Source organism: Haliotis rubra, unplaced genomic scaffold, assembly GCF_003918875.1.
Source record: "Haliotis rubra isolate DU_JTF1 unplaced genomic scaffold, ASM391887v1 Scf735, whole genome shotgun sequence".
Lineage (NCBI taxonomy): Eukaryota > Metazoa > Mollusca > Gastropoda > Lepetellida > Haliotidae > Haliotis > Haliotis rubra.
Window position 1 is genome coordinate 99,633 of NW_025767452.1, and position 18,411 is coordinate 118,043.

General features: G+C 39.9%; 1 protein-coding gene across 1 annotated transcript in view; it reads left to right on the forward strand.

Annotated features, from left to right (window-relative positions):
• Positions 1-18,411, forward strand: part of LOC124259744 (IQ domain-containing protein H-like) — a 34,801-nt gene that overhangs the window by 10,695 nt on the left and 5,695 nt on the right. Inside the window, 17 exon segments of the mRNA XM_046693937.1 lie at positions 66-285; positions 2,958-2,969; positions 4,782-4,915; positions 6,437-6,494; positions 6,496-6,515; positions 6,912-7,020; positions 7,305-7,532; positions 8,383-8,533; positions 9,396-9,571; positions 11,643-11,915; positions 12,839-13,027; positions 14,054-14,174; positions 14,437-14,711; positions 15,668-15,739; positions 15,741-15,848; positions 16,896-17,021; positions 17,344-17,405. Of these exon segments, the coding sequence (XP_046549893.1) occupies positions 66-285; positions 2,958-2,969; positions 4,782-4,915; positions 6,437-6,494; positions 6,496-6,515; positions 6,912-7,020; positions 7,305-7,532; positions 8,383-8,533; positions 9,396-9,571; positions 11,643-11,915; positions 12,839-13,027; positions 14,054-14,174; positions 14,437-14,711; positions 15,668-15,739; positions 15,741-15,848; positions 16,896-17,021; positions 17,344-17,405 (2,334 nt within the window).

Sequence of the window (18,411 nt, forward strand, 5' to 3'; positions counted from 1 at the left end):
AACTCCACTGCACACAGCCATCACCCCAAGACAAAGGTTAATCTCATCTCACGGTGTGCTTACAGATTCAAGCCATCAGTATGCGGAATCCACCTAGACAACCAATCACGACAGCAGAGTGACGGAGTCCTACATTTCCTCCAACAAGATGCGTCGATGACATCTAAAGTCTGCCCCACGCCAGAAACCCGTTCCACGTCTGCTCGCACCAGAATGTCGTCTGCTACTGGTTTCTCCAAAACCCCTGCCACCATCAGGACGTATGAGATGCCTCTCCAGCCCTTGGTGAGTACCTGCTGATTTCTTGTTTCTATTGAAGAATTTAAGACCAAAAATTTATTCAGTATTTTACAACATTCAAATGTATCATCCAAACTATTATCAACTGACATAAGTATGGAGAAGGGCTATTTTTGTTTACTCATTTGCAGGTGCTACAAAATATAAACTAAATTAAAGTGTGTAGAGAAATATTATTTGTCAGAATAGATCATTTCAAAAGGAATATCTATGAAAATGTGTGAAGTTGTATTCACAGTTATTTTCATATTTGTTCAAATATTTGACCATCAGTTTTACTATAATCATGTGTTATTTTTGTTCCTATAGAGATAGTTCTTTGTTGTGCCAGTGAAGCCTTGGCTTTTGTGTCATAGATAGTTCTTAGGTTAATAGTGTACAAAATGTGGCTTGTAGCCATTAGTGGTATAGATAAAACAATGGTATGTTCATATTGTTTTGTAGTTTGCAGCTAACATCACAGGCCCTTGTGTGTTTGCGAGGATTAAAGATTTTTAAAAATGTATAAAAAGTTTGAGATGATCCCGACTTGAAATGCTTCATGGACACTTACGATGCACCCCACCCGCCTGCTTTGCCTGATTGCTACGATTGATACGCTACCGTCGATGCAATCGTTTAAAACTTAATGTAAACATAATCATCGATAATTGGCCTATCGAGCACCACTCATGACACCTACCAATTCTTTATTGTTATTTCTGCAAGTCGATTGAAACCCGATTTTGACTCTCAGCTAAACGATCTTGACACAAATGGATGATGATATGTCCGCGACACAACGAGGATGTGGTGAAGCAAGCCATCTGGTTGGTTGATGCTTGTTAAGGAGACATTTACAACTGATGCTTTCTTTTGAGAAGCCATTGCTGGAAAAACATTTTTACATTTCCTTGTCAAGCAGTAAACAAAAGTAAAATTCCCGCAAATTTATAAAGAATGTGAATATATACAAGCGTTAACCAATCACAGGGCTTGCTTCGACCACACCCCCGTTGTGTGTGGATATATCATCATCCATTTGTGTCAAGATCGTTTAGCTGAGAGTCAAAATCGGGTTTCTATCGACTTGCAGAAATAACAATAAAGAATTGGTAGGTGTCATGAGTGGTGATCAATTGGCCAATCATCCATGATTATGTTTACATTAAGTTTTAAATGATTGCATCGCGGTGGTAGCGTGTAGTGATTGGCAAAGCAGGTGGGTGGGGTGCACGAAGTGTCAGCCTTGTCATGATGTATTGTACTGTGAAGCATTTTGAGTCGGGGTCATCTCAAAAACAATATTTTTTCATCTTTAATCCTCGCAAAGACACGAGGGCCTATGGCTGACATTGTAGTACTTTGCCTTGTTTATGTGTCATGTCATATGTCATGTAATTGATCAAACTTTGTTTATCATAGTTTTAGGCATATACAGTAACAAAGGGAAATCTTTCATTGTTTACACTTTTATGTTAATGCTCATTGACATGTAGGTGCTTGGTAAGGAACTTACTAAACTCTGTTGTGTTTATGTGTGATTTTGATTCACAAGAATATCAACACATACTGATTCTGGTGTTGACACTTTTATCAAATAGCCACAGTTTAGCACAGCTTTATATTTATTTATTTTCTTGCTGTCTTGAAGCAAATACATTTTTTGTGATTTTATCATTTCAAACACTAAAATTATCACAATGTACAACTAGGACCATATGCACATGTTGATACTCGTGTAAAATACCAGGGATTTACAGGACGTGAATTCCTGCATCCTATACGAATAAATATTGACAATGGACGCAACAAAATATATTAGCGTCCACAGGGACTCAGAAAAAGTCCAAATACTTTTTGTAAAAATTCCAATTCCTAGTTTGCTACTAGCTGGGTTATGGTATTGTTTGCAATTTAATTACTGTAACAATGTGGTGATCATGATACATAACACAAAAACAGTATTAATAATAATATTTAAGTGTCTGGGACCCCCATTTTGTTGTCCAGGACCCCAGAAAATTAAGAGTATGAGTCCCAGGGACCCTCAAATACAGGACTCCATGTAAATACCTGAAATACCATACACTAAATGGGTGAAATATTGCCAATGAAACATTATCGATGACAAAATATATGTGTGGAGTATTTACCGCTGTTGTTTTAGGTAAAAACAAACTAATTACTGGTTATTCAGAACTCTTCCTAAACACTTGTAGCCTGTGAAGATCTGGGTTAGAATTGATCTTCAGTAACCCATGCTTGTTGCAAAAGATGACTAATGAGATCGGGTGGTCAGGCTCGCTGACTTGGTTGACACATGTCATCATAACCCAATTGCGTAGATCAATGCTCATGCTGTTGATCACTGGATTGTGTGGTCCAGACTCAATTATTTATAGACTGCCGCCATATAGCTGGAATATTGCTGAGTGCGGCGTAAAACTAAACTCACTCACCCACTCTTAAACACTTGCTGTTTTGTATATTGTATGTATCTTGTGAAAACTAGACTAATTAAAACTGTACCATATGATCATTTATGTCTCCCTTTGATATGATTACGTATGTTGTATATAAATGCTGAAACGGTTCCTGTACAAGATGTTCTAGATATTGTAGATATGTGGACATGGTTAGGTGACTTAATGTTGTCATGCCTGTACACATTTCAGCTTCCACCATTGGTAAACACAAGTTGTCACCTCTGTCTGTGCTGTCTGTGCTGTCTGTGACTGCATGCATCCCCTGTAGCCACTGTCTGCCACATGGTAGACGGGCATCCTTAGTAGTCAATTCCTGATTACATCATTCCAAAGTTGGGTCATTCTGAACTTCGAAAAAAGAAGATATGAACTTGATCTGGACAACAATCTGTGACTTTTAAGGGGTTATTTTGGCTTTGAAAAGTCAAATTTAAAGTAAATTCCAAGAAATTGTTATACTCCTGTTTGAATGCTAAGACATCTGAAAGTTTTAGTATTTCAGATAATGTTTTTGGACAACAATCTGTGACTTTTTTTAAAGGTTCATTTAGGTATCTTTGAGAAAGTTTTAATATTTGGCTTGAGGGACCCAAAATTCCACAAGGACACAATATGCCATTAAAATGTCCATACTGTTATTTTTCTCCAAATATAAGTAACTACCAAGGGGATTAACTCTTACCACTCTGAGGTGAAAGACAACATGAATGCTAATGACGTGAATGTGACAAATGCTTAACAAACATTAAAGTCTTGTCAGAATGTGCAGGAGCTTCTAGATATTTCAGATATAATTCAAATCCAAAACAGTGTAAAAATTGAAAAAAGTCCTTGGATCCTTGAAGTTAGCTGTTGTGGCGCTTGAATCTCTTGACCCCTTATCATTTCAATTTATAACCAGGGCCCAATTACTTTAAAGTTGAATTAAAATCACTGGTAGTTCAGCATTTTACATTGCTTTTGATTTTAGCCTCACTTTACAAATAGAGCATTATGCATAATATAAGACTCAGGTTTTAGATTTTTCCATATTTTCTCATAGATTTTTCTATATATTCTAGTCGTAGTGGCAATGCATGCACACTGGGTATTTCTCCTGTTCATGTTCTGTGTAACAGTGTAGATGTTCTGTGTAACAGTGTAGATACTGTTCTCTACCTGTATGTGTCTGCTGTAGATGCCTTCCTTATGTTGTTCCATCCGTTTACATGACAAGAGCTATCTTACTTCATGTCACTGACTGCCTTTTCCATTTGAGCCTCTGTATGATCAAATGTCCTTTCACAGCTTGTCTTTTGCATAAAACTGAGCTTTTATTTATTATTTATGTAATAAATGGTTTCAAAAGAAATCTACTCAATGATATAATAAACAATCTATACATTTGGAATGGTTTATTAAATTAAAAATACTTAATTAAATGAGCGATCTAATTTATGGCATTAATTCTGTTTTCACTCATTGCTAGTCTATCCTGCTTCAGTTTCTGTCAGTCACTGTCCTGTTCTGCATAATATATCTTAAGTCCATGTTCAGGGCTATATTCTGTTTACTTAGTAACCTTGATAACATTTTCTGGGCCCTACTTCACATAGGAGTTTTAGCACTAAGATTACTCTCATAAATAGTACTGACTTATAACAGTATTTGAGGAGCATCACTTGTGGATGGCAGTCTGTACTTTGAAGTTTTAGATTGCATTAAAATGTACTGATGTAATTTCCTAGTTGTTAAAACTAAATTATAGTGTCTTTTTAATTCATTTTATAGATATGGTAGTGTAATATATCTATGTGAATAGATTTTCATTTTTATCATTTTGTACCATAGCTCATTATAGTTAACTTGTAAAGATGTCTAGATAGCCTTGTAGCTGGAACATGTAGATGTCATGTAGGTTGTAGTTTTAAAGCAACCAATAATTTCATTTTATGTAAATATTATCATTAATGAACTATTACATATGAGGCTAACATCGGATGTAGCCTGTACCATAAGCCATGTCTGCTTCAGCCTCCCCCGACGACACCAGCCAGCGGGGACTTTAAAGCCCTCAGTCACAGGTTCGCTCTGCAGAACGGGAAGGCGCGGGATACACAACCAGAGTTCCTGGCCTTCAAACAGCACTATTGTCTCACCTGGGGCAGGTGAGTCATGGAATACACAGTAGCATGGTAAACTGTGGGGAGCTGTGCTTCACTGGCTGGTTGTCACTCAAGGCTGGATGCTGTGATGTATGATGCTAAGGACATTATCTCTGTCAATCTGGCATTGACTTTTATATATGCACAGAGATGCCAATCATTGCGCTTCTGCAGTATTACACTTTTGACCATTAAATAAGCCATTACACTTAATTAATCTGCGAAATTTACTCTTTTCAACCCATTTTTGAAAAATCAATAAAAGTGGATAAAAATTTCACAGGGAAGTGTTTTAATTACAGGTGCAGGGGTGCAGAAATGGCCTTGCACCCGATAGGAATCGCTTACTCTTTGACTCATTTCAATTGTCGCATAAGGGAATTAAAGTATTTTTGAGTAACATGACCAACAATTTTCGATTTATGGAGCTTCATGCTGATTGATCACATGTGTTTCTGTCTGGAATCTTCCTTTCATGAAAATGTGTACCATTTTAGGCGATACAAAGGACTACACTTTCAAGGTCCAAATTAGCTTTTGACCTCAAATATTGCTTAGGCCCAAAATAGGGTTGGCATCTCTGTATATGCAATCTGCAGTTTATGCTGGCAAGTTAGTGAACTCTTCAATGACATACTAGGACAGCCAAATGGCCTCTGCTTGCCCTGTGTGTCTTGGATACTGTTTTATGTATTTCATGTTCTTTGACAAATTCTTCAAAATAATAATTATTTGGGGGGTTAAAGCCATCAGCTCATGTAATTTCTTCGTTTTATTGCTCAAAGTGAAGCATTATGTCTATGGATTTCAGGTGTATTCTATTGTTGAACTGCATTGTTTTACATCACAAAATACACCTGCAGCAGTGTTCAACAAACCAGTCAGGTTGACCTCTGGTCATGTGACCTTTTAAGGGGTGTCAGCGTTCATAACTTTGTGTTGGAATTCTGTTGGAGCATTTCTTACTGTTTTTACACATTTTTGTACTTTTTGTAGCTGAAAATCGTAGACTCACCTTTAAACAAGGCTTGTAAAATTATTAGGGCTGAGACAATACACTGTGTCCGCGATCACGATACATATCAGCGATATTTTTACCTCGCGATGCACACATACATGACAATACATACACCTTGAAAGAATGACACAGTATTAATGTTTAAAATGATTTATTTCAAGGTATTTGTGTATAACAATAACACTATTGTAATAAACAAAGCGAGTAACTCTATCACATATACTTGTGTATTTTTCTCTAGATAAGTACTTAACATGTTTAAGATAATACTGTTTTGAAAAGACTTGTGTATCGTTTTGTATCGATACACCAGTCGACGATACGATAGCTGTATCAAACTTAAATGTATCACGATGTATCGGTGCATCGGTGAAATGATTCGTCCCAGCCCTAAAAATTATATATAAATCCTATTTCATTTTGAATGCCAATATTCTTAACCTTAATAGGGATGTCTCAGTAATCATTATTTGTATTGTAAACTGCATATACTATAATGTTTTCAGCATAGTTTCAATGATTCGCCACCTGGAGAGACTGATGACAAAGTACTCTGTGCCAGTAAGCCTTCATCAGTGGAGACAAGTGAGTCCAACCTGTGTTCTCCTCCCAGGGTCTTTGAGGTTGGCTCCAGACATTTTTTAAACGTAATATCCCCCAAATAAACTATTGACATCAAGTCTATGACAAGGATCCTTTTTCCTTCTGGATAAATTTGATCTCAGTTCATTGTAGTGCTCTAACATTGAAGTCTATGACTAGTAGGATTACCGATATGTCAATTGTGCAGCCGGTAAATCAACATTCAGTTCATACAACATTGTTGTCATAATGCTGGTGTCATTAGTAGGAAGGACTCTCAGTCCAGCAGAATAACAATAGGATTATGATTTTGAGAATTTACATGCGCTCTTCGACATACTGGGTAATTTGTATTTTCCACAAGACCTCTGGATAATGTGTTGTGACATGTATCCCCAGACTGGCCGATCTCTCCATGGAGTTTGAGCTGGAAATGGCCCCAACTGTGGATGATCTGCTGACAGTTGTAGTGAACCGAGATGACGTGGAGGCCATCATACGTAGGCCGGTATGTAGTACATGTAGTAGCCTAGACACAATAACACTGAACTGTGCGAGAAGGGTTTATATAGTAGGCTATCGGTAGTCTTGTTTTACATATATTACATTTTACATATTTTTACATATATTACATTTTACATATATTACATTTTACATATATTACATTTTACATATATTACATTTTACATATATTACATTTTCACATGTCATAATACTGAAGCAAGGAGAAAGCATTATGAATATCCTCTTCCAAGATGGTAGTATTTCAGGATGGAAGATGGATGTTTTCAGGGTCGTCGCTACCTTGGTTACAATGGCCAGGAGGTTGCTGCCACTCACATCCAATCATCATGGCGCCGGTACAAGGACAGGTCCGTGTACCTGGACTATCGGCGCCACAAGTGGGCTGCAGGTGTGATTGCGATCTCCTGGATCATGCACATCAAGATGGTGAAGGTCCGGCAGCAGCTGAAACAGACCAGACTAGACCAGCTGGAGAGCTTCAGGATGAGGTCAAAGGTTAGTGGAGACACTGAGACAGACGTGTTCAGTGTGGCCCACAGATAACCCTGTCATAGTGTAAAGTCAAATAATTATTACTCCCCGGAAGTTTCGGAATGCATGATTGGACATTAACAACATGGCGACTTCCCCAGTCAACCATGTGGTTTCAGCCCGCTCATTGTAATGTATGATGTATACATTTCTAACCCCTCAATAACAGTGGAATAAATGGGATTCTGGTCCAGGTTACAAAAAAACCTAGGGCGGTTCAGTTCAATTTCTTGTTCAGGACCTCCTTGAAATAGCCCATATATTAGTGTGTCATGGCACGGTAAATAATGGTTAAATGACAGAAATGACACGTTTAAAATGTTCCGGTGCCCTTTTGACACTCGAAAACTAATAATTTTTATAAGAGACATAACTCACATTTAGTCATTTAATCCCCAAAACAATTATTTTTTCCAAATTAAATAATACCATACATATCTGAATGCTCATAAACCCATTTCTTTATTTAACAATATATTTCAAATGATCATCATCATTGTCATTTATTCTAAAAACTTGTGGGCACACTGATTGATTTCAGAAAGGCACACCTAAGATATTTGTCTGGTGCCTTAAGGCACACTTAAAAAAAAGTATTTCTATCCCTGTTGTTGTAAGGACCTCCTTGTGTAGTCATTGAGAGAAAATTATTTCACAAAAGAATGCAGTAAATAATAGTTATAATGAACAAATTTTGACTAAGATATACAGCAATTGGCTAAGACTATAAAATGGTTTGTTATATCCGTCAGTTCGTTATAAGTATGTTTGTTATATACATAGTATTGTATGATAATCTTCTGTGATCTGCCAGAAATTTGCCTTGGCCTGGGATCGGATCAAGATGTCCAAGCGTGTGGTCATCCACCTGCCGTCTCTCGGACTGACTCAGAGTATTCGTGACAGTATACACGAGTTTGGGATCCGTCAGAACACTCAGATGGCCCGACTCTGTGACATCAGAGGTGGGTACTCCTTACTACTGTTGTGTCTAACCATGATTATTTACAGACCTCTTTAGTAAGTGTTTGTTTTGTTTGTTGTTATAATAATAACACTGCACTCAGCAATATTCCAGCTATATGGTGACTAGTGTTGGGAATTGGTTAAAATCTCATAATTGATGATTGGTCCAATACAACCGATCAATCATCGAAAATAATTGGTTAGCGTCATTTATCAAATGTTCCTGTTGTCTTTGTAAAAAATAAAGAAAAACATGTAGTAATTTGGGTTTTTTTGCAAATTAAACAAAATCCATTTGCAAATTTTGCATATTTAAAGGATTATTAGTATGTTAGGAACACAGATTTCCTGGTTCTTTAAGATAAATTCAATCATGACTTGGAACGAGCTTGTGCTTATGAAACGTAAATTTAATGACACAGACAAAAGCAACCTTGTGAAAAATATTGTTGATGCAAACAAGTGTTCCAAGATTGGTTGCGTTCGATTATGAGAAAACATGTTCGATTGCTTGGTCGTTTAGTCACTGCGACCAATCTTCGATTATTTCAATTAATCGGACCACCACTAATAGTGACAGTCTGTAAATGCAGTCTTTGACCAGACAATCCAGTGATCTACATCATGATTGATATACCCAAATGGAATACAATGTGTCTACCAAGTCACCCAATCCCATTAGTCACCTCTTACAACAAACATGGGATGCTGAACACCAATTCTAAACACTTTTGCGTTTCTTCCATATCATCCAAGTATCCACTATGTGTCCTCTGCCAGTTAATGGTGTCTCTGGAAAACATGCGCCAAGATACGGAATGTAGTGACAGATTATCTCACATATCGGTAAACCTGTTTCAGATCCCAATGTTGATGTAATCTTTGTGTCCCCCGTGCCCCTGAGTGACGAGACGCTGCAGTACTACTTCAAACTACTTGGGCTCAAGTCTGCGGTGGACAGCGGTATGGTCGAGGACCAGTGTGACATGACAGAGAGATACAAGATCATCGTCCCCGAGGCCATCAAGAGTTTTCCAGTAAGTCTCACAGCACACCCCCGTCTACATCATGCTATAGAGTGCCGTGTAACTGTAGACCTCAAATAGCCTAACCCTTAGTACATGAAATAAAGTTATGCTAGTTAAATAGATATATATACATATATACATCTACAAAACCCAGAATAAAATCCAAATGGAGCCAGGGTGCCGTTCCACCTAACCCGATCTTAGCCCTATGCCAGTCGTAAATCCCTAAAATCCCAATCTTAGCGTGGCGTTACGATATCGGCATACCGTTCCACTAACCAATCTTACCCAAGTCAATCGTAAAAGTTAAGATTCAAAGTCTAAGTTGCTCATGACCAACTTAGGATAGCTAAAATCAATCAGAGAAACCAAAATGGTGACTTTCCTATTCTTTGTGAAAAATAAGAGGCAGCATTTCACCGTAAAGCGTCCCCTAAAGTCCCCATGAAATGAATTTGTATATTTCTGTGATGTAAACAAACACTGCACTGAGCCTTACAAATGTCAGGCCAGTCTGACCACTGTCGTCATATGGGAACACAACCCGCGAAGTCGGGTGTAACACATTTGTACAACAATATTGCAACGTCATGGTTAAGAATAGGGACAGCGTGAAGTGAACAATGTTCTGAAGCAAAAGATACAAATATGTTTGATTTCACTGCGCATATTTGGTGTGGGATTCTAAAGACAGGCGGCGTGTTATTCAAGACCACTGACAGATTCTACATCGTTATATATAGCCTCGTCAGCATTTGTTTATTCTGATTGACAAGGTTCAGGCACATATTAAAAGCTCTGACACAATTGACATTTTTTAAAGTCCAGACTTAAAACCTGTTCCTCAGTATATTACTTATAATCACGGCTGTAAATATTCTCGTGTAAAATTATCTGTACATAGCTTTGAGCATGCCCCAGGATGTGGAATAGGCACTATAAATATGCATATATTATTATTATATTATGCCTGATACCCAGCGTTCAGGCGGCACCCAGAGTGGGGATGTGCACCCCCACCCTCCCCTCCCACCAAAGAAATTTCCTTGAGAGTCTTTTCCCCCTAATCTTTGGACTTCAGGATGTATGTGCACCCCCTTCTCCTAAATCCTGGAGCCCTGAACAATACATACTTTCAGGCCTGTCACTCTAGGCTTGAACTGGATTATGTGTTTTATCTTAGCATCAGACTAGTCCTCACACCGTGGACCTGATTATAGTTTTGTTTTCACATCTAGATCATCAAAAAAGGATTGCTGATATTAGATGTATCGAAACACTGAAATATAGGGGAAAAATCACCTTGAAGGGCTTCTTTTTAGATGTTGTCATGTATTTTATGTCATCAAATTATCAAAGCATTTGGAGAATAGAAAAATACATTGTGAGAATGAACAACCATTTGCACACCATGAGAATTATTGGTGAGAATTTATCCCCAATGCTGATTTTAAGAGTTGATTTAATGGATTGGGTCTTCTGGCTAGGTGACTTGTTTGATAGTGCGTCATCATACCCAAGCAGTGTGACCGCCTCCGTGGTGTAGTGGTTAGAGCGTCCGCCCGGAGAGCGGAAGGTCGCGGGTTCGATCCCCGACCGCATCATACCAAAAGACGTTAAAATATGGTACTTGTTGGTCCCTGCCTGGCACTCGGCATTAATGGGTACACCATGGACTGGTCGGCTCAGAGTCAGTATAATGTGTCTGAGTGGGGTATTCATGCTTCACTGCGGCATGGTATCTCAGTGGGCTAGCACTATAAAACCAGCTTAAGTCTGGGCTAGTACAAGCAGCCGCACATACACATACACATGCATGCACGTCGTCATATGAGCGAAATATTCTCGAGCACGACATAAAACCCAAATTTCACCTCACCTCACCTCACCTCACCCCAAGCAGTGTGGATCATTGATCACAATATCAATCATTGGATTGTCTATTTCAGACTCAGATTATTTACAGGTTGCAATCAAATGGCAGGAATATTGTTCCGTATGCATTTAGACAATAAACACACAGCTTGCAAAACATCCAATGACAACACAGGGAGCATGATCTGAACACCTTCCACTTCAGACACATCGCATGTGTCTGGCCACGCTGCTCAGATACAGCCCCGAGACTCTGAAGAGGATCAAGAACCTGATCCGTGGGCGTGAGGCGTTCATCGTGACCGGGGTCCCCCACAAGGATGACCTGGGAGTGGCTGACATCCTGGATGTGCCGATCCTCTCCCCGGAGCCAGACGTAGCTCACCTGTACTCAACCAAATCGGGGAGCAAGAGAATCTTCAACAGTGCTGGTGTGGACATCCCACCTGGAGAGTATGATGTGTACAGTCTCGGTCAGGTGGGTGGACGAGAGGGTGTAGTCTGTGTGTACATGGGACCCGTGAAGATTCGGCCCGAGTTAGATTGAGTTACCGAGTTTGATCTTCAGTAACCCATGCTTGTCGTAGGAGGTGACTAACAGGATCGGCTGGTCAAGCTCGCTGACTTGGTTTACATATGTCATTGTATCCCAATTGTATAGATCAGTGCTCATGCTGTTGATCACTGGATGTTCTGGTCCAGACTTGTTTATTTACAGACCGCTACCATATAGCTGGAATATTGCTGAGTGCAGCGTAAAACTAAACTCACTTGCTCATAGTGTGTACATGGTGATGTTGATGGATTCCATTCACTGTTGTGGCTATGCATCAATGATCTTGTCGTCTCCCTTTGATCATGTTGTGACTCACATTAAAGCAATGTGGATGAATAATGTATGTTGAGGTGAAGACAAACTTAAGAGAGGCTAAGGTCAGTTGTCATGGAAACAAATTCCTCCATTGTCTGCTGATGTTATTTCTATCAAAAGTGACATCATTATCTGTCTTCATATACAGAATCTGCAACAGAACATAAGTGATAACTTTCGTGTTGTTACTGCCGATGAAAATAATGGGAAAAATATCCTCCATTCCATGTAACACAAACCATGTTGTCAAAGTGAAACTGATCCAAATTTAATTCAGCAAGCATCTTTTAACTTCAAACAGTTTTGGGGGGCGGTGGGGTAGCCTAATGGTTAAAGCGTTCGCTTGTCAGGCCAAAGACCCGGGTTCGAATCCCCCACATGGGTACAATGTGTGAAGCCCATTTCTGGTGTCCCCTGCCGTGATGTTGCTGGAATATTGCTAAAAGCGGCGTAAAACCAAACTCAGTTAGTCAAACAGTTTTTTGAAAACTGAAGCTGCTACATACATCACATGGTGTTTGTTCCCACAGCTTCATGAATGCCTTGCCCAGCTGGTCACAGAGAACCTCGCCGTCAAGCGCTGGCTGTTTAAGCTGGATGATGAGTTTGATGGCCGTGGTATTGCATACTGTGATATCCCCAGCTACCTCAAGTGTTACAACTGGGCTCTCAAGGAGTCACACCGCTATGGAGAAAAGTGGAGCAAGAAGTGGGCACAGGTCAGTCACCAACTAGACTGTGTGGAATAGAGATCATTTATGTCATAAACTACTTTTGGGGGTCAGGTATACTTAGCTCAAGACACTAAAATTTCTGAAAGAAACCATGAAAAGTAATCGAGTGGTGTAACATGTTCTGCAGTTGTCATCAGAGTTTTGTCATCTGTGGGTTTGGAAGGAACAATTTTACAACAACATACAGTTGAAACTAGTGTTCTGGGCCCCGTGCCATGAAGTGATCTGTAGTGTTAGAACGCTTACAACTGTCATAAGTCTGTGTTAAAGTATGGGAGTAATTGGATGACATTAGTGCTAAGATTGGTTTTGGAACGTGGGCCCAGGATCTTTGGAAGTATGTCCGGTCATCTGTAGCAGATGTTAGAACACAGACTCTGTGGTGCCACAAACGTATATCGTCTTGTACTTATTGTGTATACCCCACGGGTATTCCTGGTTATGATTGGTTAGGCAACCAATGCTGGTCATGAGAGATATCCTGATGAAATATTTGTTATTACTCAGTGACTTGGCTGCTTCCATGTCAATTATTGTTGCTCATGATATCACTCACTGGATTGATTACACAGTGCCATTTAGAAAGTGGTCAAATGTAACATATGTTATATTTGGGATTACACTGTCCACTTATCAGAGGGGTACACAAAGCCCGCAGTCTAGACTACCAGTTGTCCGACTTCCATTTTGTGGAAGTCGCGGTAGCTGAGCGGGTTAGGCGGCTGACTTTGTGTGCTGGCGATTAGGTGCCTGACTCTGAGGGTGTGAGTTCGAATCCCGGATGGGGCTCAACTCAAGAAAGTACTAGAATTTGTACTTTACTAAGACAGTGTAATCCCAAATATAACATGTTACTCACTGGATTGTCTGGTACAGACATGTTTTTTGCTGGTATATTGCTGAGTGCTGTGTGACAGCAAGCAAGATACACACACTCATTGCTGTAGTTTGTGGCACCTGTATGCACTGATTGTGGTAGATGTTTGTCTCTCACCTCTGTTTCTGTGTCAGGAAGCGGCATACATCAAGATTCACGCCGAGATACCCGATGTCCTCACTGAGCATGCAACACCCATCAACACTGAAATATACAAAACATGGGACAAATTTCTGGAAGCATTTTTAAGTCAAGGTACAAAAATTCAGTCTTCTTGTCTAAGAATAGTTTTGTTCAACTTCTACATCCATGGGCAAAATAGACATTATGCCTTAAAGAACATGTAAAATCTCCAAATCATTACCAACAGGTTCTATGTGTGTAAGGTTATTGTAAATAGGAAAATGTTTACCATAAACGTCTCGGATGTCATCTAAGTTAATTTCATTTCATTCGAATTGGTTAGATTACAAATGTAAGGTTGGTGGTCTGATAACATCTTCCTTCTTCTCACCAGGTGGAGTTATTGAAGCATGTCCACCTTCAGAGAGCATCACATGTGTCACGGTCGACATGATGATTGAACCCAGCGGTATCATCAACATTCTCACCTGTGGCGATCAGATCCATGCCGAGACACCCTTCTCCTGCTGGGGCCTGTCTCTCCCTCAGTCTTCCATTGAGCCCGAAACTCTTAACACAGCATGCAACAAAGTGGCTGAGGCCTGCAAGTCCAGGGGCATTGTGGGATATTACACCATAGACTTTGTCACGTTTATTGATGGAAAGACGGTAAGCTCAATGTTTTGAATCTATGCAATAGGTTATCTCAGTTTTCTAGAACAAATCATGTTAGCCTTACCATGCAATTGCTTACAGTTTGCAAATGCCAGTATTTGTTTTACAGTATTTCTCTTCTTGTGTTTTAGTTCAGGTGTTTTTCAGGTTGTCCCATTATTTATTATCTTCCTTGAAACCTGCTCTAGTGTTGGTGTAGGATCTGGTCAATTTTCTGAATTGTCTGAGTCAATATACAGTGCAAATGGCATAGTCATGACTCCATAAGTCTAAAGCCCTTCATTCAGACTGTTTTTGAAACACAATATAAAATTAAAGGGACATTAATTTTATACTTTAATTCATTAATCTGATAATTGTTAATCCAGATTATTTCAGTGAAAACAATACAGTTTCATGTTTCATATCTGTATAATGTCAGTGACAATCTGAAATGTAAGTTGGCACACTTTCCCATGGGGAGGAATATCTATGAGTAGTATCAGACTCATGATGTGAATAATTTTTTCTTTCATGCTACTGATTTAAAAAACAAGCATTGTTGGTGTTCAGTGTTCTAATAATTTAACATTTTTAGTTTTATAAAATTTTCCTAAAATGCTCCTGAACGTTCAGTTTATTAACAATACACATGAACATCAGAAGGACAACTATTCAATGCAGCAAATATGATACAATTCATTCAGGCCAATAGTTGTTAGGTATGAAATATTCAGAAATTACATTCATGAAATGTATTGGATAAAAAAAATCAAGGCATGGTCAAGGGGAGATAACTCTGAGGTCAGATATCACAACTTGCCATAGATAGGCATGATGTTTTGTCCTCAGAACATGATGAACAAATGAAATGATGAGAAGTTGTGCTTTTTTGTTTTTCAATTGTTTTGATAATCCATGTTATTATGTCTGTGGAACACTCCCATGTTTAACTTGTCCTGTGGGTTCAGATGGAACAGAAGCTGTGGGCCCTGGACTTGAGTCTACGTTACAGTGACACCCTGGCCATGTTCCAGCTGGCATGCCTACGTCACGTCGGGCTCCCTCGACACCAGCACACACACGCTCAACGTCTCACCAAGCAAGACGGACAAGAAACCCAAACGCCGGCGGCTGCAGGGGCAGGAGGAGGTTTGTACCTACCTTCACTTATACATACACTTATCATATAATGCATAGTGTAATTGGTGGATTAAACAAATCTGATGATCTTACAATCTGATGATTATGCAAATGAGTTCACTCGTCAAGAACTACTTAAAGCCATACATCTAAAATCTTTGTCTACTGAGCTCAGTTTCGAGAGTCACAGAGAGTCACCAGACATTTTCATTCCATCTTTACACTGATATTGGTTGTACTTGTTGTAAATCTGGAATACAACTGCCAGATGTGACTATGACATCATGTTGTATTTCTGTGCAGGTCTCACCTAGTTCTACTCGCTATGCTGTAATGAGTACACGTCTGCTCCACACCAACCTGGCCGTCGTCCATTATAGCGTGTTCTTCCAGATGTGACTATGACATCATGTTGTATTTCTGTGCAGGTCTCACCTAGTTCTACTCGCTATGCTGTAATGAGTACACGTCTGCTCCACACCAACCTGCTCAACGCCGTCCATTATAGCATGTTCTTCCAGATGTGACTATGACATCATGTTGTATTTCTGTGCAGGTCTCACCTAGTTCTACTCGCTATGCTGTAATGAGTACACGTCTGCTCCACACCAACCTGGCTGTCGTCCATTATAGCGTGTTCTTCCAGATGTGACTATGACATCATGTTGTATTTCTGTGCAGGTCTCACCTAGTTCTACTCGCTATGCTGTAATGAGTACACGTCTGCTCCACACCAACCTGGCCGTCGTCCATTATAGCGTGTTCTTCCAGATGTGACTATGACATCATGTTGTATTTCTGTGCAGGTCTCACCTAGTTCTACTCGCTATGCTGTAATGAGTACACGTCTGCTCCACACCAACCTGGCCGTCGTCCATTATAGCGTGTTCTTCCAGATGTGACTATGACATCATGTTGTATTTCTGTGCAGGTCTCACCTAGTTCTACTCGCTATGCTGTAATGAGTACACGTCTGCTCCACACCAACCTGGCTGTCGTCCATTATAGCGTGTTCTTCCAGATGTGACTATGACATCATGTTGTATTTCTGTGCAGGTCTCACCTAGTTCTACTCGCTATGCTGTAATGAGTACACGTCTGCTCCACACCAACCTGGCTGTCGTCCATTATAGCGTGTTCTTCCAGATGTGTCGGGCTCACGGTATAGGATACGACATCAAGGTACGCTGTCTTAATGACACAGATGAATATTTAGACTAATGCTTAGTCTCTGAATTCAGGGACTGTGAAACAGACTTATCAATATTATGTTCTCCAAAAATGCAAAACACAATAATGTCAGTTCTTTAAAACTTTGCTGAGAAATACAAGTCTTCTTTTGGACTCAGCAGAAACAATCCATTCATTCAATGCCAGTGTTTCAATCTGCAACTAATGATGCATGAACTGTGTACACACTGCCATACACACCTGAACGTGGTTAAGGGGAGATCACTCTATCTGACCTTGATATTCATAACATGTTTTGTTTCCATGGTTACAGGAGAAGCAGGGTACTGTGTTCACCCTAGTGGACAGCTTCAACAGAGAGAGACTGGGAATGCTGTGAGTAGTTTTCTGTATCTTATTGGTAAAAATTTCAGATACCTAGTAACAAAAATTGTTATTCCAACTAAGGCTGGGACGGGTAGCTCGGATACCTGGGATGGGTGGATAATGAGTTGGACCCGGGTACCCGACTCAATACCCGGACCCGTTATGATCATGTGACTAATAGATTAAACAATGTTATATGTTATTCTTTCATGATTAAAATGTATTGTCTTTGAAGATTTAGACATAATTACTGTCACTTCTATTGAATAATATACATGGTTAAGATATTGAAAATCTTGAAATATTAGCCTCCGAGCTGAAGAATGTTGCCATTTCTTACAAGTTTGATGTCAGGAATTAACATAACGGGTATCCGGGTAGGGTAGGGTAATATGGGGTGGGGTACCCGGGTAGAATATGTGGATCTGTCCCAGCCCTAATTCCAACCCTGAATGCTTTCATTGTGTTATGGGGCGGTGGGGTAGCCTAGTGGTCAAAGCGTTGGCTCGTACGACGAAGACCCGGGTTCGAATCCCCACATGGGTACAATGTGTTAAGCCCATTTCTGGTGTCCCCCGCCGTGATGTCGCTGGAATATTGCTAAAAGCGGCGTAAAACCAAACTCAGTCAGTCAGTCAGTCCATTGTGTTATGGATGAAGTGTATGACCAGAGAGGAAGGTCAGTAGCTCAATCACCAGGCCACATCATACCTCAAACTGTTTAAAGGTGGTACCTGTTACCTTGTCGGGGGCGATGGGGTAGCCTAGTGGGTAAGGTGTTCGCTCGTCACGCCGAAGGCCAGGGTTCGATTCCCCACATGGGTACAATGTGTGAAGCCGATTTCTGGTGTCCCCTGCTTGATATTGCTTGAATATTGGTAAAAGCGGCGTAAAACCATACTGACTCACTCACCTTGTCGGCACACAGCATTGAGGGTTAGAAGGACTGTTTGTACTGAGTGTAATGTGTCTAGTCTGGACTAGCACAAGCAGTCAAACACAACTGCAGGAGTCT